Source organism: Pogoniulus pusillus, chromosome 16, assembly GCF_015220805.1.
Source record: "Pogoniulus pusillus isolate bPogPus1 chromosome 16, bPogPus1.pri, whole genome shotgun sequence".
NCBI classification, from domain to species: Eukaryota; Metazoa; Chordata; class Aves; order Piciformes; family Lybiidae; genus Pogoniulus; species Pogoniulus pusillus.
The window spans coordinates 16,009,930-16,034,538 of NC_087279.1; the positions used below are offsets into that span (position 1 = coordinate 16,009,930).

A 24,609-nucleotide genomic window follows, 5' to 3' on the forward strand; every position below is an offset into this window, starting at 1 on the left:
TTAAATAGGTGTGTAACAGAAATCATGGTCAAGAAGCTGAACAAAGCATTTCCTGATGGCAGTTGTTTTTCCTGCTCTCTTAACAGAGAATCAAGCAAGGGTCAAAGAATCTGATTTGTCAGACACTCTTAGTCCAAGCAAGGAAAAAAGCAGCGACGACACTACAGGTGAGTGTTTAACAGGTTTCTGTAATTTGAGTCAAGTCATTTGATGAAGAGTGTTTTTTATGAGAGGAGAAGGTGTGTACTGTCCAGATACAAGCCAACAGCAGTGTTGTCTATTTCATTACTTCATAATCAGCTGCTGCAAAGTGAGAACAATGTCAAAGCTTCTCTTCACTTAGCACTTCTATGAAAACTGTCTGCAGTCTGCCTGCTGTCTGAAAGATGTGGGGATTTGTTTTTCAGATGCCCAAATGGATGACCAAGAGCTAAATGAACCTATTGCTAAAGTAGCTCTTCTAAAAGGTAAACAAATTTATTTTTACAACATTAGATGAGTAGCTTGTGTGGGTGTGTATATCTGTATCTTTTTTGCCTACCTGTCTTTTAGCCAGTATGTGCTGAAACTAAAATCTTTTCTTTTTGGTAGTATGGAAAAGTTGCATTTAAGTATCACTAATGATTCTTTTGGGTGATGAGATTTAAAAGAATACTTCTGAGCCTCGGTATAGAAATACTTTGTGCATAAAGATAGCTTCTGCACCCACCAGCACTACTGTAGGAATTTACATGGTGTAACTTCAAGTGAAATTGAAAAATAGTTTCAGCATACACTTAAGTTAGAGGTAGCTGTGAGGAGAGTCTTCAATCACTGACATGTTTTAAGCTTTGCCATATTTTACTTGGGTGGTTTTCATGAGTTCTCAGAAGTACTCCTGTTGATTTGCACCTGATGGATTAAAATGAAAATGTTTGGGTTATTTTTCCTGGTTAACACAATCAAGATTTAAGTTTTGTGTTGTAAGTACTTAGAATAGCTACTGAGACTTAGCTTTGAGTTTCATAGCTATAAAATTAATTCTTTTTACAATAAAGACATGTACTTAAAGCTTGATTAGTAAGCTAATATTTACATGTTAATGAGCTGAAAAGTTTTGTGGGATATTGATTATCTGTTACATTTAGTGTATTGAAAATAAATTCTGTGCTTTCTGTATATTTAGACATTTGACAAGATCTGTAGGTTGATGGTTTAGTCTAGGGTCACACATAAAAAATGATGTGACAAATCTTGGTTCAGAAAGACAGGAAACTACAGTGTCATTTAGGAGACCTGCAAAAGAGCATTGCTTCTGTCATTTTCACACTTCTCTAGCGTTATGCCAAGACTTTCAGAAACTGCCTATGTTAAATATGTTTCCAAACAAGAAAACTGTAAGTGAGCTTGGGATTTTCCAGTGGATAGTAGTTCAGCAGAGCAGTTTAAAAAGAAATATTAGAGATACTGAGAATGTTTCATTTGGCTTCTTCTCTAATGTCTGTGATTAATAACGAGTATATTCAGCGACTTCCTATGTTAGAAGCTAGAATCTGGTAATGTTGTTCACAGTCATTATAGTAGTTATGGAGTTGGCAGAAAGTTCTATGTGAAAAGAAGTTTTAATTGTAAAGTGTGATGGTCATTAAGTATCAGAACTTCTGAAGTTCAAAATAGGATACCCATGAAGGAGTTTGTTTCTTCCAAGTGCTGACACATGCAGGGAATTCCCAGCCAGAATAACCCTTTGTATGTAGACACTTCAGTAGAGAAACCAAATTAATTTAATTCTAATTCTTAGTTTTAAGATAGCAAACTGAAGACTACTCTTAATTGGTCAGATTAATTAGTGATCTCCTGCAGATGAATTAAAACCAGTCTGTGAAAGCTCTCAGGCTGAACTCCACTGATTCCTTAACTCTCCTTATATGAATTGAAGTCTTCTGTTAGAAAGGTTTGTAAGCCCAAGACCATGGCAAGGCTGCTGTAAGCAGGCTGCTTCTGGGATTAAAGAGACCTGTGTCATGGCAAAGGTCAGGTGTAGTTACACCCTCTCTGTCCAGGTTATATCAAACTGGCAGAGAGAGTTAATTGAACTCTTAAAGGGCCAATATCCAGTTTTCTGTAGCAACATGAAAGCAGTCTTTTGCTACTGTGAATATTTTTATTGCTTCAGCTGTCTTTACTCAGTTGAACATTTAAACCATAACCATTACTGAACTTAGGAATAAGTAGGGAAAAAAACTTATTTGCATAGACCACTTTGCTATGGAATTGCATGTTGTTGTTAACTAAAGTAATTGGAGTAATTCTTTCTCTTGAGGCTATTTATGGGCATTCCTACTTTGCTCTCATGAAACCATTAAAAAATAACTGCACAATGAATCATTTGCCCTTGTAACTTTTATAAAGACCCTATAAACTCTCCGTTTTGTTTGAGGTTTTTTCAGTGAGGTAATTCATGCATCTGACTTTGCCCTAAAAAGGATCTCATTTGCCTCAAAAAGATTTCTGAGTAGATTGGTTATGCAGTCATATAATTGAGAAGTGAGAACATTTCTAATCTGGCAGCTGTTTGGAATGCAGAAATGGCTGCTGAAAAAGGCAAAGTTCCTTTTTGTTTAACTGTTGGAATTTGCAAAACAAATAAATGGAAGAAGAAAGTTATGAGCTTTAACTGCTGTGTGTTTTCCATAAAATTTGAGCACGTTTCAGGATTTTTTCAACTTTCTACGAGTCAGAAGGGGAAGGGGAAAAGCTGTCACAGAAGTGCACATTTTTTCTCATGAGCTAAATGACTTTATTAGCCATTAATGACATTTCCCTGGATAGGTCTATTTAGACAGGGTGTTTGTTGCTACTTACTGCAAAATTAGGAACAGGTAAATATTAAACAGATGGAAAGAAGCAATAAATGTCATTGTGAGGTTAGTAATCATGTTCTTACCAGCTTCTTTATTTCATAGTAACTACAAGAGCAATCTGTGGAATCCTTATAAAAGAGTTTTCTGCTGAGACTTTGCTTAATAGTGGTAGTTTACATAAGAAATATGAAAATTAACAATAGTTCTGTGTTGCAGTAGTCAGATACTTTATTGTAGGTATGTGATACAGTTTACTTTATGTGGATCTTACAAAGCAGAAGACTTGGCATTTTAATTGCCTAATTTCACCTGAGTGCTGTGAAAATACTCATCTGAATAACTTGGAGAATTCCTGCAAAATTCTGGAAGTGAACTACTTCTAAATAAATACCACTGTGCTCCTGAAGTTACTGCCACAGGCCAGGCACATGCAAATAAGGCATCAGTGAAGACCACAGCCTATCTGTGGTTCTAGATCACCTTTGTCTCCAAAACAAAAGCATAAAGGCAAACCCATAAGCAGAGCTCTATTAAGATATTAATGTTTGTAAATAATAATTTCACCTGGGCTCTGTTTTGGTTTTATTGATGTTTTATAGACCCTAAAATTAGAGAATACTCCTTCTCACATTCTTCAGTGATTTGGAAGTGGTCCTTTTTTTGCAAACAGACCTGTGATATCTTGAGCCAGATTGGAGAAGACATTTTGGTGTGCTTAGGGAATGATTTGTACAGATGATGCTAACTTCTTTTAACAGTTTCAAGTCTTCAAATAGAGTTGACACTAAGGGAGACTTCCTTATGTGTGTATGTGCATGTTAATTGAGTGTGTTTCTTGTAACATTACAAACTGAGCTAGAATAGATAAGAGTTTTCAAACTGTTGTATTTAAAATTTTCTGATTTTGGCACCTTGATGTAATTAATGATAGAGTTCCTTAAGACTTCTCTGAGAACAGTTAGTCCAATGCTGAATACTTCTGGAAATTGCTCAAGTACTTTTTCTAATTGCAGCCTTTAAAAATTTTTTCTCAAATGTTTTTTTTGTGACATGAATTTGATTCTGTAGCTAAGGAATTTTGAGCCTGGTAATAGTTTAGTAGTTTTGTTATATATAAATAGAGCAATTCTACTCAATAATGTTTTCTTTCCAAAACTGGAGTCTTAGCACTAATTGTTCACTTAGAACTAGGAGAGATAAGTAAGTTTTCAGTTTGGTTAAGATTGAAAAGCCATTATTTTCTTGTACTTACATTTCTGAGTTACTGAAGCATGTCAGATATATGGAAATTCTCCTATTGGAATTGAGCAGGATTGTGCCTTTGTTAAACTGATTTTGTTGTCCCATAAGTTGAGTTCCTCATCTCTTTTGAAGCACTGTTATCTTTTATGATGTGTGCTTTCATTGATTGGAAAACATTGTCCCCAAAAAAGTTCGTTTAGGGTGTCCATTGTTGGATTTGGGACACTGCTTCTTCTCCAGCCGTGATTTGAACGTAATTTGTCAACTTCCTGATCAGTTTCTTCTGAATGGTCTCATTAAGGAGTGTTGGAAGTCTTAATTGCCCCAAATCTTATCCATGAAAGGCCAAGAACAAAAAACACTCAGTAAAGAGCAACTTGGGTTTAGAACTCTAATAAAGTATAAAAGAAAGCATTTGGATGAAATATGTAGTCCTCTCTGTTCTTTCTGCTCTCATAATTTTGTTCTGAATGTCTAAAAGCACTTGTGTGCCTTCAGCACTACTTCCTCCCACCAGTTAATTATTGTGAGAACAGGAAAACCAGCCTCTCTTCTGACGGGGATACAGTGTGCATACTTCAGCATGATTTGATAAACAATTTGCTTTAATGAAGAAAACTAAATTTATAGTTGGTGACATGCAGATAAGTATCAGTGTCAAAAATACGATGATGATCTAAACAAGTTTTGGGTTTTCTTACTACTTGAAAGGTCCAGGCAACCAAAGTAACTTGCCTTTGGGGGGTTTTATTCTGAGCACTGTGCCTTTATTGTAAATCCATGTGGTCTACAGTGGTAGAGGTTTATTAACCAGTTGGCCTTTTAGTTGTCCCTCTCCTGCGATGCTCAGCTGGACTTTCTTCACTCATTTCCCTCTTACCTTTCTGACCTAACAGGCTTTACAGAAAGTTTTAGTCCTCTGCTTATAGGGTTTGGTAGTGCTGTTTGTGGCTACTGACAGATCTGTTTCTGCACAGGCACTACATAAAGAAAACTTAGTGAATGAGAGTTTCCTGGATCCAGTTCCTGGCATTGCAAATGCCTGTAGGCAAGAGCGTTGGCTTCCTCTTCTTTACTGCATCTAGTTTCCAGTGTGTGCACGTTAGAGGACACTGCTATTTATTACATACTTATTTCTGCAACTGCAGATCATTTCCTACGGGCCTGAGAAGTATTTAATATGTGTTTTAGCTAGTACAAAACTTTGTGGGGAAGAGGCAGTGTTTTTCTTTAGGGTTTAAATAACAGGTGTAGGGATCTCATTGTCTTAAAGATATACCTATTATGTTTAGATGGTGAGGGGGGAAAAGGGCAAAATGTAGCTTAGTATTCAGTAGGAAGCTGAATGAAATAAGGAGAGCAGGCTTTGCTTGAGCCTGTGTTTCTAATTTTGGTTTAGAAAATTCTCCTTCTCTTCTCCCTCTCCTTGTAGTTATGTTCCACGGAGGGAGGGGGAAGCCAACCCTTGCGCAGTAGCAAACCTGTTCATAGCAACTCTTTGCTTAATCTCCTGCAGCTGACTGGTATTAGCCAGGCTCAGGACAGGCTGAGGCTGTGTATTTGCTGCTATGCTGCCTGCCAGGGCTGGTACGTGCTGCTAGGAGCAGAGCTGGGGAGGGGGTGGGCTTGGGAGATGGGACACAGGTCATTGCTGACAAGTGCAGGCTAGAAGAGAGGGTTAGAGTAGCTTCCGTTTAAAAACAGCTAAGTTGTAAACCAAGTCAAGGGGTGTTTTGTGCTTCCTTCGCTGTTGTCAATGCAGTTACCTTTGCCAATCTATCTGGTGGTTTAGTCTTCCTGTTTGCTGGGTTGTTGTTTTATGTTGCATGCTATATATAATGAACATTTTGAGGTTTGTGTATGTTTTCTTCCTTTTAAAATTATATTAATAATTTCTTCTAGTACTTACCTGATCTAATTTTGAGTTGAACTAACTTAAGATGATTTGAATTAAAAAATCACCAGTCATCACATCAGTGCAAATTAAACTGTTGTACAAATGTATGGTTTAAAGAAAATGTTCTTTTATCAGATGAATTCCAGGGTGCACAATCAGAGACTGAGGCTAAACAAGAAATTCAGCAGCTGCACAAGGAGTTGATTGAAGCCCAAGAGCTAGCTAGGACAAGTAAACAAAAATGCTTTGAACTTCAAGGTGAGACCCAGATCAACTTGGTTGTGTAGCCTATCCATTAAAATTGTATTCATCAGGTAGTCGTAAAAGGGTTCATTTTTTTGCCTGTTTGATAATTTTCTTTCATAGCATTCACATCTGCACAGAAAGTCAGAAACACTTTCTGATTTTCTGAACACTGTATGCAGTCCAATGAGCTCTATCCTTTGATTTGAGACAAACCAGAAAATACATACTTAAACTCCACAGATTTCATTTTTAAGATCCTGTTCTCTATTGCAGTCAGATAATGCACATAATTTATTGTATTCATTGTAGTTCTTTGTTTAAATTATCTTATCAGATATGTAGTTGTGTCATTATCCTCAGTAAAACTGTGGATTGTTTCTGACAGGAAATAGTGTAGTCCAGTTTAACTGCATATTGTTCAGTGTTTTTTATTGGGTATATTTACAGCTGCTTTTTTTTCTCTTCCCCTACCAGTTTGCGTTTAGCACAGATGGAAGTTTTGGGTCAGGCAACAGATTATTAATTTCCAAATAATACTACCACAATAATAGATATTAATAATATCTTAATATTAACATTTTATTAAACTACTTACACAGTTACTAGCTTTGTTTTAATCTTTTCAGTTAAGAGGAAGCTGTGACTAAAATTAATTGCACAGCTGAAATACTTCTTACTAACAAACTTCTGGACACATTTTCACTTTCATTTATAGCTCTATTGGAAGAAGAGAGAAAAGCTTATCGAGCTCAAGTTGAAGAGTCCAACAAGCAAATAAATGTTCTGCAAGGTAGGAAATTTTTTTTCATCCCACTCTTCTTGAGAATATATAGCTTTGGCTATTTCCAAGGAATCATGAACAGTAATTAAGGAAATGTTAATTGAGTGTATGTTTTAAATCTGCTATCTTTTACCATATCTTTGAACTTTACTGTGAAATGTTTCCTATCAATACCTATGATTTTAATAATTTAGAAGATGCAAGAAGTATCATTTAGCAGACACTAGAAGACTTTTTTTTCAGCCCTGAGTAATAGTAGCAGACTTGCATAACTTCCTGTGTCACCTGTTCTGCATCATGTTAACTTGTCAGCCTGGGCTCATTGGTCAAGAGGCTGTCTAGCCGTGTGACCAGGAAGGGTTATATTATGACTTCCTTAAAGCAAGCATTAGTTTGAACATCCCTTCAGACATGGATTGTTATGAAACTTATAGGAGCTTGATACCTTGGAGTCCTCGTCAGCATATGATTTGGTCTGGACCCAAAAATGGTTGCAAGGCAAATAAGCAGACAGGAAGACAGACTGACAGTCTTCACTTTCTTAGGAGACGAAAGTAACTTTAGCAAATTACCTTGTGGGCAGTAGTTTGTTGTGTAGTACTGTCACATACCAGTTACACTGAAGATACCTGTTACACTATTTTATATGAATGTTGACAAAGAATTTTCATGTTCTCTGCCCTTGTTCCTTTAAGAAAGAGTTTGCATAATAACTTTCAGAGCAAGAGGAGCAATTTAACTTTGAATCTTATCCTCCTAATAATGAAAATTCTCTAAGTAAAAAAATGTAGAAATGAGAATTTGATAGTTATTTCTGAGTAGATACTGATTCTTTTTTGAGAGGGGAAAAAAGAAGACTTAAAGTAGAAGCTTGATGGAGCCAAACTTAACTGCAGGGTACCTCATGTCAATTCATTACTGACTTTTCTTCACCCCAAAGTTAGGTCTTGCCTGATGTTTCCTCTTCTCTATCCACAGTAGTTCACAGTGTTCTGATTTTTATTATGTGTTTGCTGCTTCCCAGACTTTTAGGGTGTGATGTATTTTACAACTTGGGAAAGGTTGTCAAGATTCTCTCTTGGCAACCTCTGAGAATAGTAGTGGAGAAAAAAAATCCCTTTAACTTCATGTGGTAACATTTCTTGAGGTGCTTTCACTAAATCAACATTTTAGGCCAATCAGTACTGCGTGACTTTATATGTTTGTCATAGAATAACACAGAAATAACTGAGATCCTGTCTCTAGGTGTGAAATTCTTTAGATGAACAGATAAATAAAGCAAGGAAATTCAAGTTACTTGTTATTGCTTTTAAAAAAAAAATAAGTGAAGCATTCAATTTGGATGAGGTAATGGCTTACATAAAAGATGTAGTGGAAGCTTTTTTACTAATTGGCCTCTCCTATTATATCCAGTGCTTTAGAAACAAACCATTCTAATATTGCTGGTAGTTATTTTCCTCTTAAGTTGTTTCTGCAGCTCTACTGAACTTTAGAAATGCTTGAATATGTTTGAATTTTCAGTCCATGCCATGCTTGTTTTCATGCCTGAATATTTTAAGCAAGGATTCTTCAGAAGTAATGCAGACAGAAGTTAAAAACCTAACAGATTTTTTTCACACATTGCCATTTCTGAGAAGCAGAAATGTAGCTTGGCTTGATGAAGAAAACAATATTGGGAGATCTTGCTTGAAAAGATAGGGAGTTGGCTCATTAATGGGCACTTGCTGTATTATCAAGTTACTGTTCTTGGTATTATGGTAACATTTGGTTTTGGTAGATTGGTTTATGGCTTCTAATGTAAGGATACATGAAAAGGGAAATTTTAACAGGTAACAAGTTGTAACTAGCCATTCTGTTAGCATGAACCTGTAGAAACTGTTGCCAAACAAAGGAGATGGTAGTAAGCCTCATGTTGTTCACATGCTTTTAAAAACTCATGCTGCAAATGTCTGTTATGGAACATATAGACTGTTTCATCTTAGAGTTGCTGTGAAATCCAACTTACTGTTGTCTATAATAATTCTTCTGTTCTACAATATATAGTAATTATCTGATTTTTCTTCCTATGTTGTCTTTTTCTTCCACTGTGTGGAATTCTTTAGTTTATCTGATGAGCTAAATGTCTTGCTGGAGCCTGTTTAGAGAAGGGTGAAAAAAGAGATTGTGTTTTTCCTCTTCACTGTGTATCAACTAACAGCAAAATTTCTAGATTGTACCTGTATGTGAATCCTGCCTACATTATGTGTAGCTGCTGAAAAGCATCCAACTATAGTCTTGGAAGTGGAAGTCTCCCTTGAGCAGCTTTTTTGCTCTATCAGCTTATGGCAAAAGTCGCTCACATTCTCTGTCTCATCTTCTCTAATGACTGAGAGAACAAAAATGAACAAGTAATTTAGGAAGGTTACTCAGCCTTGGTTATCTTCCTTTCCTGCCATTGTCCTCTTTCTGCCTTTTGCTTCTGAAACAAAACTATAAATGTGTTTCTGACCCTCTACAGTATCTTAAACTTTGTTTTCAAACGATAGTAAGAACTTTGTGGGCGTTTTTTCTCAGTGCAAGTTTTCTTTACTTTAGAATTTCTTTTTCCTTTTATATGTGTGGTGGAGGCACCATCCCTGGAGATGTTCAAGAAAAGACTGGATGAGGCGTTTAGTGCCATGATCTAGTTGACTGGATAGGGCTGGGGGATAGGTTGGACTGGATGATCTTAGAGGTCTCTTCCAACCTGGTTGGTTCTGTGGTTCTGTGTGACTGCTTATACAGTAAGCTGAAGCTGTCCCTTTGAACTCAGGATCAGTCTTGCCCTTTGAAAAATCGTTTTTGAGGAGAGGCAATTTTTATTTCCTTAGTGCATGTTGATACTGGAGTAGAAATTAAACTCTGTGCCACAAACATTTGTAGACATCACAGGCCAACTCCTGAACAGAAAAACATTTCCACTTTAGCTTTGCAGCTTTTTGGATTGCAAGAAAGCTTCTCTGATTTTCACTCTTGTCCCTGGACCTCACAGTCTTCTCATTCTATAATGTTTTGCTTACAATGAGTTGAATCTAATCCTTAGTTTCAGATTTTGGAGAGTTGCTTTAGCATCACCCCCATCCCAGCCCATAGAAAGCTTTGTTGAGCAAAGTGGTTTATATGTTCTGTAGAAGTGGTTTTTTCACGTTAACATGAACGTGTGCTTTCCAGCTCAGCTGCGGAAGTTACAGGAAGATATCGAGAATCTTCGTGAGGAAAAGGAGAATGAAATCTCAAGCACTCGAAATGAATTAGTCAGTGCTCAAAATGAAATCTTGTCACTTCAACAAGTAGCAGAAAAGACAGCATCAGAGAGAGATGTCGACATTTCCGCACTGCAAAGCGAGCTGCGGACAGTGCAAGCGGAACTTGAACGGTGGCGGAAAGATGCCTCAGATTATGAAAAAGAGATTATCAGTCTGCAAGCCAGTTTTCAGCTCCGCTGCCAGCAGTGTGAGGATCAGCATAAGGAAGAGGCTACTCGCTTGAAAGGTACTCATTTGAAAGGATGTTACAGGCCAGCACTAACAGCAGCATCCTTCTCAAGCTGATGAATGTCAGTTATCCAAGTCACAATTTTTCTGTCTCTCTCTATAGTAATTTTCTTTGTCTGCATGTTTATCTATCAAGGCTTGTGTACAAAAGCTTTTTAGGTGTGCTTCATTAAATAGTAATTGCCAGTTGTGCCTAAATTAGCTTATATACGCTTTGATGTCAAGAGTCAACTCAGTATAATTCCTCGTAGAAAAGGTGTAAGACTTGTGCTGTTTGAGGGATTGGTACTGCCACCGATTTCCAAGGGGATTTGTCTAACTTCTCTATAATTTAAACCTCTAAATAGGTACCTTCTGACCTTTCATTTTTTCTAGCAAAGCTTCAGTCAAGACAAATAACTGGATTTTATGGCTTAATAAAATTGTCGATACCAGCTCAAAATTTGATCTGGACACATGACCTAGAAACATACCAACATGTTGTGCAGAGCCAGCACAAAGCTTCCTTTAGAATCGTTCATTTGCATTTCACTTTACCTATAATTCACCTGTGAGGGCTGTGAGAGCTCCTACTGCAGGTCTGTAACCTCAGGTCTTGGAGAATCTGCTAACAGGCTGAAAGCTCTTGTTGAAACTTTTGTTCATGCTACAGAGAAACTGACATGTAAAATGCACTTCAAATTCAGAATGAGTTGATCTTTGTAAAGTTCTTGGAGAAACTTTTTTCTACTTCAGACTCCAGTCTCTGTTGTGGCATTACTAAGAAGTGTAATACTGATATTTATGTCTTTTTTACCAGGCTGATCAATTTCAAAGATGTGACTTTCGCCCTTTAGTTATTTCTTTAAACGTTCTGTTGCTTGTGGGACAGACATGGTAGCTGCTTGTTGTTTTCAAGTCTAGGAACTTGCTTTCTTCAAATACAGTTTTCTGACATTGTTTCTAAAATAGTGGAGTAGACCCACAAGCAGACTATTTTCTCTTCCTTTCTGCTTTAGAAATAGAGTGTGCATTAAAAAAAAGGGCAAGCAGTGGCTTGTTTAACGACTCACAAACCTCATAACAGTGGAAGATGTTGCAATGTTTTATAGGTGCATGTGAGAGAATTCAACCGAATGTATTTGAAATCTATGAGCAGTACCAGTTTTTCTTCCATTTCCTAGCTGTTTGAAGCAGTGATGGAATGATTTTACTCAGTTAAATTAAATTTCATTAATTACAGGTGAACTTGAAAAGTTGAAAGCAGAGTGGAGTGCTCTGGAAGCAGAATGTGTTACACTAAGGAAGGAAAATACTTCACTTGCATCTGAACTTCAGCGACAAGAGAAGGAGCTTTCTAGGTAAGGGCATGGTGGATTTGTCTGGCAAAGCATTAGAGTAGCTGAAAAGGGAGGGTTTTGGTTTGCTTTGGGTTTTTTTTTTCTTCCCAAAAAGTGCTGAGTGTCTGATGAATGTATTGAAATTTTATTTGTATGACAGTATTGGGCTGAATGCTTGCTATCATGCCAAATTGTTACTCCAGGCTGGTTTTTTTCATGCTCTACTCTGCAAGTGCTTCTTTATTACTTATGAGTAATGGTATACTGTGAGAAGGTAACTTGAGTTATTTCACTGCTTTTAGTGACTTGGAAGCATATGTTGCAGAGTTATTTAGACATTATTCTTTTACTTAAAAGATTAAAAAATGACATACATTTCCTAGGCTAAAATGTTCTCAGCATTCAGAGTTGGGAAATGATTCTCGGATAGTATGGAGTCTCACAGAAGCAGAAGCCTGTCACATTATGAATAGCAATCATGTATAGAGAGAGTATTTTAGATCATGCTTTGCTTCATAGAAACATGCACATCTTTTTATCTCAAGTGCCATACTAGGTTTTGAGAAGGATTTTAGAGTGCAAGAGTGTTTGTATTCTCTTATATTGTTGCTGTTTGAGCACATGGTATTGCTAATGACTATCTAAATCTTCTGTCTGGAAGTCATTTCTCTTACTCCTTCATCTGCCATTATTATACTGCTGTTCAGTTTCAGATATTGGTATTTAATTTGCAAATTAAATGCGGGACAGCAGCTTTGTTTTATTGAAGATCTGAATTTTACCACCGTGCTTAGATAATTATTTACTTTCTTTAATTATACACACTAAGCTGCATGCATCTGGTCAAAAGCAAGATTGAGGCCTGTCTTTTCTGTCAGTGCTGTGTGTAGGGAGACAGTGACAGTCTGTAGTTCTATGGTTGCTCTAAGCTGATATTTCCTTACTAAATAAAACTAATCTTTGGAGAATTGAAAATGCTTTTTTAAAAATTTCTCTGTTTTGTTTAAATTTAGCAAACCTAATGAAGCAATTGGATGTTGTTTTTCAGCTCTCAGAAACAGAGTTTGGCACTAACCAGCAATATAAGTGTTCTGGAACTGTCTCGAAAGGAACTTGAAAGTCAGATGGGGTCTTTGAGAGAAAAGCATCAACGGGATGCAGATAGTCTAAAAAGTCAACTCAGTGAAGCTGAGAGTCAAGCAAAAGATTTTCAGAAAGAGGTAACAAACATTTCTGCTTGGAAATAATATAATGCCAAATAACTTGAATTTTTAAAATAGAATGAAGAATCTGAAATTTCTAGTAATGTAGCATGAGTATTAGAGTCATAGAATCAGCCAAATTGGAAGAGACCTCCAAGCTCATCCAGTCCAACCTAGCACCCAGCCTTATGCAGTCAACCAGACCATGGCACTAAGTGCCTCATCCAGGCTTTTCTTGAACATCTCCAGGGACGGTGACTCCACCACCTCCCTGGGCAGCCCATGCCAATGCCAATCACTCTCTCTGGGAAGAACTTCCTCCTAATATCAGTTTATACCTCCCCTGGCACAACTTGAGACTGTGTCCCCTTCTTCTGTTGCTGGTTGCCTGGGAGAAGAGACCAACCCCCACCTGGCTATAACCTCCCTTCAGGTAGTTGTAGACAGCAATGAGGTCAGCCCTGAGCCTTCTCTTCTCTAGGCTAAACAACCCCAGCTCCCTCAACCTCTCCTCATAGGGTTTGTGTTCCAGGCCTTTCACCAGCTTTGTCACCCTTCTCTGGACATACTAAAATGTTTCAAGTGCTTTTATGGTAGCTAACAATATAGAAGCTAGAGATGAAATGTCAGAGTATTTTGGGTAAAATGACTTGCATGTGTTTTGGAAGCTTCCTAAAGTTTACTTTTTGTGCAATGCCCTAGTGAAGTTACTTACAAGCTGTTCAGGTAGGTAAACCCTTATTCAGAGTCTTCCTGAACGTGGTGGTACAGAGTTTCATTAGCAGTTATGAGTCAAAATTATTTTCTTAGTTATTTTTTTCTTTTAGTTCAATCTGATCTTCTTAGTTGAACTCTTGTTTGACAGTGAGAATACCCATTTTTCACAAAGACCTCCTTTCAATTTACTGGATTGCTAGGCTGCTGAATGTGATCAGCAAGCATTAAGGAAAAGCTGGCTTTTTGACCATGAATTTTGTCTGCCTTACCTCAAAATACTGTCTGCAAGAAGGCCACAGTCTCCAACAATGACTTGTTTTTATGAGGATTTCAAGTGAATTTTTTGCCATTCCCTGCTTTTAAGTTTATTTTATGATCCTGTCCTGTGCTTTGCTTTGTGATTAATTCATCCATGGCCCACTTTCAGAATATGAAAAACAGAGTCTGTGGGTTTGTAATCAGGTGTGTTTCTCAAGATGCCAGATCTCTTACGTTCATTGTAAATACCAGTACTGAAAGTCATTGATTCTGTCCTTATTAGTCCCTTTCATGAGGACTACTAGTCAGCTTGTGATCTATAGAAAAAAACTAATGTGAATTTAAACATGGAGAACCTGCTCACAGTGCAGGAACTTGACACACTTACCCAGTATGGCTTGTGCTGACCCACACTGTGGAGGATTATGACATGACTGTAGTAAGGCAGAATGGTTTTTTAATGCCTTACTCTTACATTTGAGTTAGCTCAGAGGGAAAAGGTTTTGCTTCATGTAGTGTGTTGGTTTTTGCTCCTGCTTGGTGTAGGTATTTAAGCTAAGCTTAGATGCAAGACACTATTTAAACATAACAGACTCCTTGTTCCCATTTCTTGTCATGTCTTCATAGGTTTTACAGTAATTTCCAACATGATAATGAGTAACTTTATGGTATGAGAGTTGAACTAGGGCCTTGCATTTACTTCATGTTTCTTGTTGTTAGTGCTCTTAGCCCTTGAAAGTCAGGGAAAAAAAACCTTCATTTAGAAAAAAAAATTAAACTAAGTTTTTTCTACTCTGCTTTTCAAAAGAGTGTACTGATCCAGGGCAAGTTCATCCGGGCAGACAACAGGAAAGCAAACTGTGCACTGGGCAAATGTAAGCATGTGTTGGATGTCCAGGAGTCTGCAGACTGTTTTCTCTTTGTCTTTAGTATGAAAGAACACAGACTGTGCTCTCAGAGCTGAAGGCGAAGTATGAGATGGCTGAACAACAAAACCAGTCGCTCACAGAAGAGCTCAAACAGTGTCAAGAAAACCTGAAGCTGCTACAAGAAAAAGGAAACAATGTAAGTTTGTACAAAATGCATGGGGGAGTCAGGTTATGATACTGACAGTTCTGCTGACTGAGGGACTATGTCAGTGTCAAATAGAAAAGGACAGACTTTAACACACAAATGAATTAAAAAACAACCATGAGAAGCTGTGTGCTGTGTTACATAGAAAGTTCCACTCTGGTACTGCCTGTGTAAATTTGTGCATCTTAAACCTGTTACAATATGCATGCAAATTCGATTTACGGTTGTCTGACTGTTTTAAATGTGGCCTTAGATATCTGCTCTCCTGAAAACTTCTGTCTTAAATGCTAATGAGCCAGAGCTACATAAAACTATTTAATATCAGAAAATGATATATGTAAATTTGAGAAACCTTTATCCAAATGAGTTAAGCAATCCTTTTTAGGATGCTTTTATTTTATTATCATTTGTTACAGTGGATGCTCTGTTATTACTCTGGTTCATGCTTCTTAACGGTGATTTTACCTGATCAGTTCATGCTTTGAACAGTGCACTTCAACTGTCCTTTCTATTCCCTAATGAAAATACATTCTCTTCTGTTGCAATGAATTTAAGAGGTTATATCATTAGAACTGAGTTCACAGCTCTTGACAGCTTTTTTTTCTACTCAAGACTTCTGAAATCCTCCAAATGTTATGAGGTGGCGATAGCCTCATCTTGACCCTGGTATGACTGGCTTTATTAATAGTCTTCCTGTACTGCCTCTATGATCAGTACAGGGTGAACAACTGTAGTGTGGACATTACAAAATAGGAGAATAATGGATGCTCTGTAATGGCCTTTTGGAAAACTCTTTCTGACTGTGAGGAAAGTTTTACAGGTGCCATCCTTTAAAACTGACTGGCTGCTAGATACCCAAAGTTTGTAAAATAGCCAATTACTGAACGTAATCCTTGAACCTGTCAAAGATTTAAAGAACTTAAAAGCCCTTTCCACTTTTTTTCAGCCATGTTTTCATGAATATGATGTTTTAATTCTGTTGAAACCTGCTTCCTGTTTAGAATTCTCCTCCAGTGCTCAGATAACACTGAGTTAAAGTAGTCAGAAACAACCAGGAAAAAAACCCATTGTAATAGAAGAGATGACACTGAATAAATAATTGTCAAGGTGAAATTTTCTGTTTGGTTAAAAATATTAACCCAAGACTTAAAACGATCAATGAAAAAAAGAGGATAGTGGAGGGAAGAGCTACTTCCAAGGGAGTTGGAGCTCTTGAAAGTGGAAAAGCTTGCAAGCTAAAGGGAACTTTAGGAACAGTTCAAGGTGAGTATTGGAATGAGTTCAGGATCCACAGCAACTGCCACAATCTGCTTCCAGAGGAGGAGTTAGCTATTACAGTTGAAACTTGGAGATCAGGAGCATCCAGCCATATAAGGCCATTCAGGACAACCTTGCTGTTTAGGAAGGATTAGTCACAGTCAGTACTGTAGAAGGCATCTATCTTGTGGGTTATTTGAAGCATCATGGGTGCTGGGCCGAGTTCCAAGGTCAAATATTTCACGTACCATTGTCCCCTTATGCTGGAGTGATAAAATGTTACTTCATTTCCGAGGACAGTGGCCCACAGAGCAATGCAAGTCACTGTGGGATTTGTTCCTTTCTGTGACTCCTCTGTATCTGAGTTTGCATCCAGATTCTATGAGATGCACATTTTTCATGAATCACCTAGTGATATGCTCCTCAACAATAAGGAGATCTGTTATATATTGTTGAGGCTTAGAATTTGTTTGGAGGCAATTTAACATTCTGCGGTGGAAGAAATGTATCATCTGTTTCATTTGTCAACATGCAATAGTCATGAATACATTTAACTTAAACAGCAAAAAAAAAACAACCACCCAACCAAAGCCAAACAAAAACCATGACATTTTTTCAGTGTACAAACAACTCTAGAGAAGACAAGACTCCATTTGGGATATAATTTAAACATTACTTTCTTATTAGTGTTGTGTCCTGGAACGCTTAGCGGTGTGGTGTACTACATGTGCTTGCATGCTTGTAGTCACTGATGATTTCCTGATGCACTTTTTCTGTTAGATTTATTTTTGTGACTGGTTTGAGAACCTTGGCTGCTCTGGTTGACTTCTGATGCTTTTTTTGAACACTGCTGTGATTATTCCTACCAACGTGCTTTCTGTGGGAAGGTGGCACTCTGATTCGTGGCACCAATGACACAAAAATAATCTTGCATGAAAATTACTTCAATCATTACACATAGTTTTTCTATTAAAATATTTGCCTTGATTAAACCAAATTTGAGTTGTATGGCAAAAAATAGAGTTCTTTCTAAGATTCCTGTGTTTTGAACCATATTGGAGGGTCTGTGATTAACTGCTACAAATGGATAACGGGATGAGATTTTTATTTATGAATCACAGTCTTTTGGAAACTCTTCAAATGCTTGGGTTTTTTTATTTGACTGGATAAAATCAAGGTGGCTTCTGCACAAAACGTTTCTCGCAGTATTTAGCATGGTTTGAACTTAACCTCTGTGTGTCTGTGTGTGCACAAATATATAGGCTACAATACAGAGAAAGCAGATATCTTCTAAGGACAGCTGAAAAAGAATTTCAGTCCATTTTTGCTTTTAATTTATCATACTAAGGACAGAGGCTGTCCATCCACAATGTCAAGCAGTTTACTGTTAATTGAACATAGCTGAGAAAATGTGTAGAAGCTTCTAAGCGAAGGAGCCTGCATGCTGGCCAGCTGGTAATTTAGCCCAGCTGCAGCATTTGATAGACTTTCAGCATTGTGTTTGTTCTGCAGACCTGCTGGAGATGCTGATCCTTGTGGTATCTCTAAAGCTGGGAAGTACACATGAATTAAAATGCCTTAGTGTTGATTGTGCAGTCATCTTATTATTTCATAGAAATGTCTCAACTACTGGGTTTGCCTGTGGACGTAGTTGCAATTGATTCACTAAGGGAGGAAAAAGATGGCTTTTCCTGGTGGCTGGTGATGGAGAGTGGGAAAGGCTAAGTAGTAATAGATGAAAAATTCAGTATCTGGTGTGAACCTTGATACCTTAAGAAATCCAGATGGGATTCTCCATTATGTAGAAAAATTAAAACCAACTATAACACTAAATACAGGCCATCAGTTTTGTTTGTAAGTGCTAAATTCCAAGTTGTGACAAGAGGTTTCTTAGAACATTTTCTGCTTACTTCCCTTGATTTTTAGACATCCCTGTTCATTTGAGTAGAACGGTGTACTAACTTTGTATACCACACGAGATAATAGTGCATTGTGTTAGACGTCTTTAATACATTTCAATTAAAACAAAACTCACTGACTTATTTTCCCCTCTCTAAATCATCGTTACCTGATTGATTTATAGCACAAAGTGATTTTTAATATCCCTTCCCTTCTTTAGCCTTCCATATTACAACCCGTCCCAGCCGTATTCATCGGCCTAATCCTGGCTTTCCTGTATTGGTGTTACGGCCCATTGTGGTAGCGAAAGGTACAAGCACTACTGTTCAGTCAATGTATGTTTGTCCCTCTCACCTGTTCGTGCCATTTCTGTATAAAATAGTGCATGGTGAAATGCTCACAGGTATTCCTTCACCTGAAGCAAACCCTTCATTTTAATATGCCATTCCGTTAATACTGACAAGGTGAGCGATCAACTAATCATTTAACATCTGTGTGATTTCCTTAATCCTAACAATGGCTGTTGTTCTAACTGGTCCTGAATGTGCCCCATCTAACTTGGTTTCAGTTTGTCTTGAGCCAGTGGGCTACCTTTTGCACAATGCTGTGATGCCAGGGCTTGTAAGAAAACTTAATTGCTTAATTAACTATGAAAAATGAAGAGTTTGCCTCTAAATAATAACAGATATCAACAAACTTTTGTTCCTATTTATGGACTAAGAAATTCCTCTCTGGCTCTAAACTTCAATTTTTCTTACTGTTGATATGAAGAAGATGGAAAAAAACAAGACAAGATGAGAAATAGGTGGTTGGTTTGTATTCTCAACTCTCAGCTTGCATTTCCTCTAACGTCTCTCAGTGTGTCCTCCTCCTAAAATGCCGTTGTTGTCATGGAATGTTGGGACAGTCTATTAGAGACAATGTTAGGATCTGCTACAAACTAACTTCATAGAGCTGCATTTAAACATTGAAAAGCTAAGTTAAAGATGTCAGTGCTGCCTAAATCTGTGTGTAGCAATTACTTGGCACAAGTGATGTTTTAAACATCTTAAGCCCTCACATCTAATAGCAGATTTCTTTGAGGTGCATACAGTAATGAAGCTGGAAATACGGCACTGCCAAAAGTTCTCCTGATGATGCTCAGCCGTGAAGAGTTGTGGAGTGCCCTTTGCTAGAGAACCACGGTTTACTGTGATGCTCTATGTCAGGGCTAGCCTGCAGTAGGGCTCGTGGGTAATGTTGTAGTGATGCCTATCAACAGGTACTCAAGACTTTCAGGAACCACGGGGTGAACTGGTTAGTATGAATTAGAACAAATATGATATTGATTTTTTTTTTCTCTCCACACAGAGACAATGGCCTTGGATGCCTGTGATGGCAGCTTTGGTTGCTGTAACAGCCGTGGTGCTGTACCCAGGCCTAACCAGAGCTTCTCCATGAGAACTGTTGTTGAATCCATACACCGTCCTCCCTTTAGAAGCTGGCAACATTCATATACTGAGGGAAAACAGATTAATTATCTTCCTTTTTACCTCTTAATACAGCACAGCTCTGCGTGAGAACAGCAGTAGGGTCATTTGCTTTAAACTGTATAAAATGTATCTGTCTATAAAGAGGGAATAAAATTGTGATTCATCGTACTGTGAGCAATACTTTTGCTTACAATTTCATGCAAGTTTTAAATTAGTATGTTGGGATTCTGAATACTATAATGATGGCCTAAAGTAGGCTTCTTGGTACCAAATTATTTATAATGGCTAGGGTTGTGGACACATACTTTAGAGTCTGATTGCCAGATTTAAAAGGAAAACATATTTCTGATTGGACACCCAAGCCAAGTAACCTTGCAGATCCTTGGCAAACAGATGCAGTGTGCTCAGTGCCTTTCAGTACACTTTCTTTCTAGTCTTTTTTTTCTTCCAAAAACTTGTATATCATTTTACTTGCTGTTAGTCACTGAGCTGTTGGGAACAAGACTTACAAAAACTTCTCTTATCACGCCTTTTGAAGGAAGCATATTTGTCTTTGATAAGGGTTGCTTTATTAATGATTTCTGGGAATAAACACAATTCATATGCAGCCTTAAAGAGATAGAGATATTGATGGTAAAGAGCAGCCTAAGGTATTTAGTGTGTGCGTGTGTGAGTGTAAGCATGTGTGTGTTCTTGAGTGAGCTAAGGTATTTCTGGGAGCAAGTATTGGGTCATTTGATGGACGTAGTGCGGTGATTCAACTTACGGTAACTTTAGTTTGAATGTAATTTATTAAATTTCATATATTTAAAGAGATCCATTCTTTAAAAGTATGAATACTTCCTCACATATCACATGTATCAATCTATTTTTTCAGTCATTTGATACTTCTTGACTTGAGCTGGAGAGGCTCTTTAGATAAGCTTTTGTTGACGTAACTTTGTTAAGAGAACTGCTACAGTACATCTGTGATTAAAGAATCCAAGATACGTCAGATACTGCAAAATTGGAGTCATACACCTGATGGAAGTTGTGTCAGGTGATGGTTTTAATTTGGTAGTAACATCTTGTGCATCCACATCACGTGGCTGTATGATGCAGTGGTCCCCATTACAAAGTTTATTTTCCTTATCTAAGTACTATTAACTTGCTATTTGCTGACTTGTGGTGGGAATCACTGTAGTTAGTGCTGAATTAAATGTAGACTGTAGTTGTCTTGTTCAGCTCAACAGTTCTGTCCAAAAAGTTTATTGAAGACTTAAATAAGATGCTAAAGAATGGTCAAGTAAAATGGCTCTGCTAAAGGAAACTTTGAAATAGGGAGGTAGTCTTAACAATTCAATTGGCTTTAAAGAATGTTATGGCAATCGACAGATAGTTGAAATATTTAAATAGAAATTTAGCATATAATTTTGTTTGTGAGGTTCTAAGGGTCGTTATCTTTTAAAGGTTCTGTCTTAAGTTACATGGGGTTTGCTAATGGGAGGATAATTAGTTGGGAAAAAATAGTCCACAAGTGACTTATAGAAAATAAATAATGTCATTAAGTTCATTCATTTCATCCTTTTCAGTTGCAGGAAGCCATCCAACCACAGAACACTCGTATGCCAGTGGTACTTAGTACCTCTTGTATATAGGTTATTGCAAATATTGTTCTGAAATGCTTAACTTCAGAATTACATTTTTTTAAAGTAAATAATTGTTTTAAATCTATTTTGTAAAGATATAAAAATACAATAGAATTTCTGGAGTACAGATTAAACTATTTGCACTAACACATGTGATGTGCATGATTTAATAAAATAACTTTACTCTCCCTATGCATGTTTGAGTTGAATGTCATTTGAAAACAAGATTCATGCTAAGTTTCTTTTGCGCTAGATATTGCCACAGTTACTAGGCACAGTGTCTGCAGCATGTCCAGTAATAGCAAAAGACTTTTTTTTTTTATCTTATATTTCACATTTGCACTGGTTTTAAGTTTTTGTTTAGCTGATCTCTCTCCTGTCAGTGTATTTCGGCAGGGAGGAAGGGAGTAGAGAGAGCAATGGAAGGCTTGGGATCCTTGGGAAATTGTGATGGTGGGGAAATAAGTGTTCAGGACTGAAGGGTGGATCGTGCCTGTGGCAGGGATTGTGAGATTGGAGGAGCAGTGGCTGCAGATAGGGTTCAGTAGTAGAAGACCTTTCTAGGGGAAGGGAACCTCATGCTGCTGCTTCAGCATCCTGAACTCCCTATTCACCTCTCATTCAGCTACTGTTTCTTTGCCAGTGGATTCTGTGTCTTCCTCCGTGCTGGTAGCATGTAGACATGGTGCGAGGAGGTGGAGTGGAGCCTGGTGGAGCAGCAGTCTCACCTGGCTGGCAGCAGGAAAGGTGCCAAGGTCCCTGGGACAACCTCAGGGCAGGCCTGCACTGCTAGTCGGTGTCCCATACTGAGCAATGCTGCCTGTGACCTGAGTTTCCTCTTGTATTAAGGGCGAATGTTGTATGTTCAGAAATCTTTAGAACATCAGACAGATGAGGCTTGAGACCCTATGTGGTTGTACTAAAGGAGAAAGATTTCTAACGTAATGATGTGCATGTGTGCATAGTTACATTGTATACACAGGTGCACAGTACACATTGCATGGGGGCTGTGCATACAAGTATACCCGTGGTTCCCTAATGCAGTACCCCTCCAGGAGTTCTTGATATTTGCATGTTCAAAATGATCAGGAATGAGCTCAAATGCACACTTCACTCTCTTGTGAGAATCCCTGGAGAAGGATTGGTAACTGGGAAGCTGCTGTTCTTGAGTGCTTTGATACTAAAGCAGCGAGTGGGGAGTTAGTTATTTCACAAGTACTCTATGCATAAACTTTTTTTGTCATTGCATTTGTTTGTGGTAAATGTGTGTGCTCTTTCATATTCAGATTTGGGTCATTTTTAGTTGTGAGGCTTGATTAGCTGAGCCTTGGAGTCAGTGTAGCAAGAGCAACTTTTCACAAATATCTGAGACACTTGTGAAATAAGCTCTAAGCTTTCAGTGAAGGTTGAGGTTTTAAAAACATTCCTCATACTAGAAAAATTGGTCTGAATCAGCTGCTAGTTCAGTTTGGAAGTTTCAGTATCATAAAACATTTGAACACTTCAGTTTTCTCCTGGTACCCTGACTGAGGTACCTTTAAAAAAGTAGAAGAGTTCTGATGAATTTGAGACTACAACAGGAGGACTCTTAATTAAAAAGATAATTATTCAATATATAAAAAAACACAGTGTAGCTTACCTGATCCTTGTAGGTGAATTAAATGCCTTCTGCCAGAGTCTTGGCCTGATCCTTCTTGCAGTATCTCTGGATTTTTTTTTTTTGGTGCTAACTGGAGAATTGTGAGCCTGCACAACATATTGCAGTGTTTCCTTGTAAAAGGTCTTAGTGAGGCTTAGTGTATTAGTAGAGTGATGGCAGGAGCAAAGGTAATCAGTCACCTCTGTCCGTATTTTTTGGCGTATATTCCTAAGCTATTTTTCTAATCAAGCCTTCTGAAGTGTGTTACCTGTTCAGATTATCAGTGTGCTTTGAATTTTGAATGTCTCCTGCCTTAATGTGTAGGGTTCTACCACTTGCAAGAATCATTTCTTCAGCTTGAATCTTTTCCATGACAAAGCCACTGCCAAGATTCATTCCACCAGCAGCATCTGAGTGCTTTAAAACACCAGGTCACTGCAACGGCTTTTGGGAAGCCACTATAGTTTGCACTAACTCTGCAGCTGGGGCTGGCTGGTTTCCACCAGGGCCCTTTTCTCTCTCTGTCTTTTCATCCACCAATTGTATTTCATTAGCAACTGTCTCCAGATTTTAGTCTCCATTAATTTAGCAATTGATCATGTGAAAGAATTAGAAGCCATATGCTCTGTCTCGCACTTTTATACCTCTGTATCTGTTTGAAGGGTTATTGCTTCCAGAACAGCTGCATTGAATTCCCCCCAGTCCAGCTGATTTACTCATCCCAGTGCCTCCAAACATGTGCTTCTGGACATAGAATTTCTTCCTTTCTCCTGTGGTAGGGATTTGGGCTGCAATATGGATCTCCCTGTTCTTCCTGTCTTCCTGGCTATCTAGTTTGTGCCAGTTTAGTCAAATTAGTGAGGAAGGGTTTGCCCACAGAGCCAAGCTCTTCTGCTAAGAGGGGGTTTTGCACCTGCTTCTGCTTTAAAAGCAGTGAGTGCTGTAGTACTTGACTATGGGCTTCCAGGAGTGGAAGGCATATCAGCAATTAAACAAAAATGTCAGTGGTAAGGGCCATCAAAGGCTCAGATCCTCATTCATTGGTAAAGGCAGAGGTCATTCCTATCTGATTGCTTTACCGGATATCACAAAGTGTCACCAAGTGAATTCAGGGGGGAAAAAAGGATTCTTGCTTTAAGATCTTCAGAAAAAGAATTGGTCACCTCTGTAGGTAAGTTACTCGAGCAACTGCTGTTCTCTCAAAGGAACCCAACAAAATGAACTCCCAACCCTGTGTTAGAGTTCATCTTGCTGTGGCTCCCAACCATTGAATTTCAGTGTATCTCTCTTGGAGCACGTTCTGCCACTACAACTATTGTCCTAACGCAGGGATTTGACATAACATGACAAAGACTTTCCAATCTGACTTGAAGGGAATAAATGGAATGTCTTGATTTTATTTTTTTCCTTCATCTCTCTTTCTATTGTCAGCTCTTTCAACTGAGTTTTCTGAAGTTTGTCTTTCTTTTTTTGGCAGAGCAGATGCCAGAGCAGAACATGTCCTTACAGTAACTACCTTACTAACAGTATATAAATGGATAATAAGCTTTATATATTCTGCTCTGGTATTCCTGTTTGACTGTCTACCAGAACCTTTTTTTTTGGGGGGGGGATTCACTGACT

The 24,609-nt window shown here is 38.0% G+C and overlaps 1 protein-coding gene across 12 annotated transcripts in view; it reads left to right on the forward strand.

The window, feature by feature from the left end:
- The window catches only part of SLMAP (sarcolemma associated protein), an 80,861-nt gene extending 59,322 nt beyond the window's left edge, over positions 1-21,539 (forward strand). For 9 of the 12 annotated variants that reach the window (XM_064156735.1, XM_064156740.1, XM_064156738.1 and 6 more), the window contains 9 exons: positions 87-167; positions 408-467; positions 6,118-6,240; positions 6,944-7,018; positions 10,199-10,519; positions 11,744-11,861; positions 12,889-13,060; positions 14,948-15,082; positions 19,598-21,539. In XM_064156735.1, coding sequence (XP_064012805.1) covers positions 87-167; positions 408-467; positions 6,118-6,240; positions 6,944-7,018; positions 10,199-10,519; positions 11,744-11,861; positions 12,889-13,060; positions 14,948-15,082; positions 19,598-19,687 — 1,175 coding nt within the window. In that variant the 3' untranslated portion in view covers positions 19,688-21,539. Of the gene's footprint in view, positions 1-86; positions 168-407; positions 468-6,117; positions 6,241-6,943; positions 7,019-10,198; positions 10,520-11,743; positions 11,862-12,888; positions 13,061-14,947; positions 15,083-18,467; positions 18,558-19,597 lie in introns of all 12 variants that reach the window. The other 3 variants (XM_064156737.1, XM_064156739.1, XM_064156743.1) reach the window with 1 other exon arrangement.
- Positions 21,540-24,609: the final 3,070 nt, after the last annotated feature.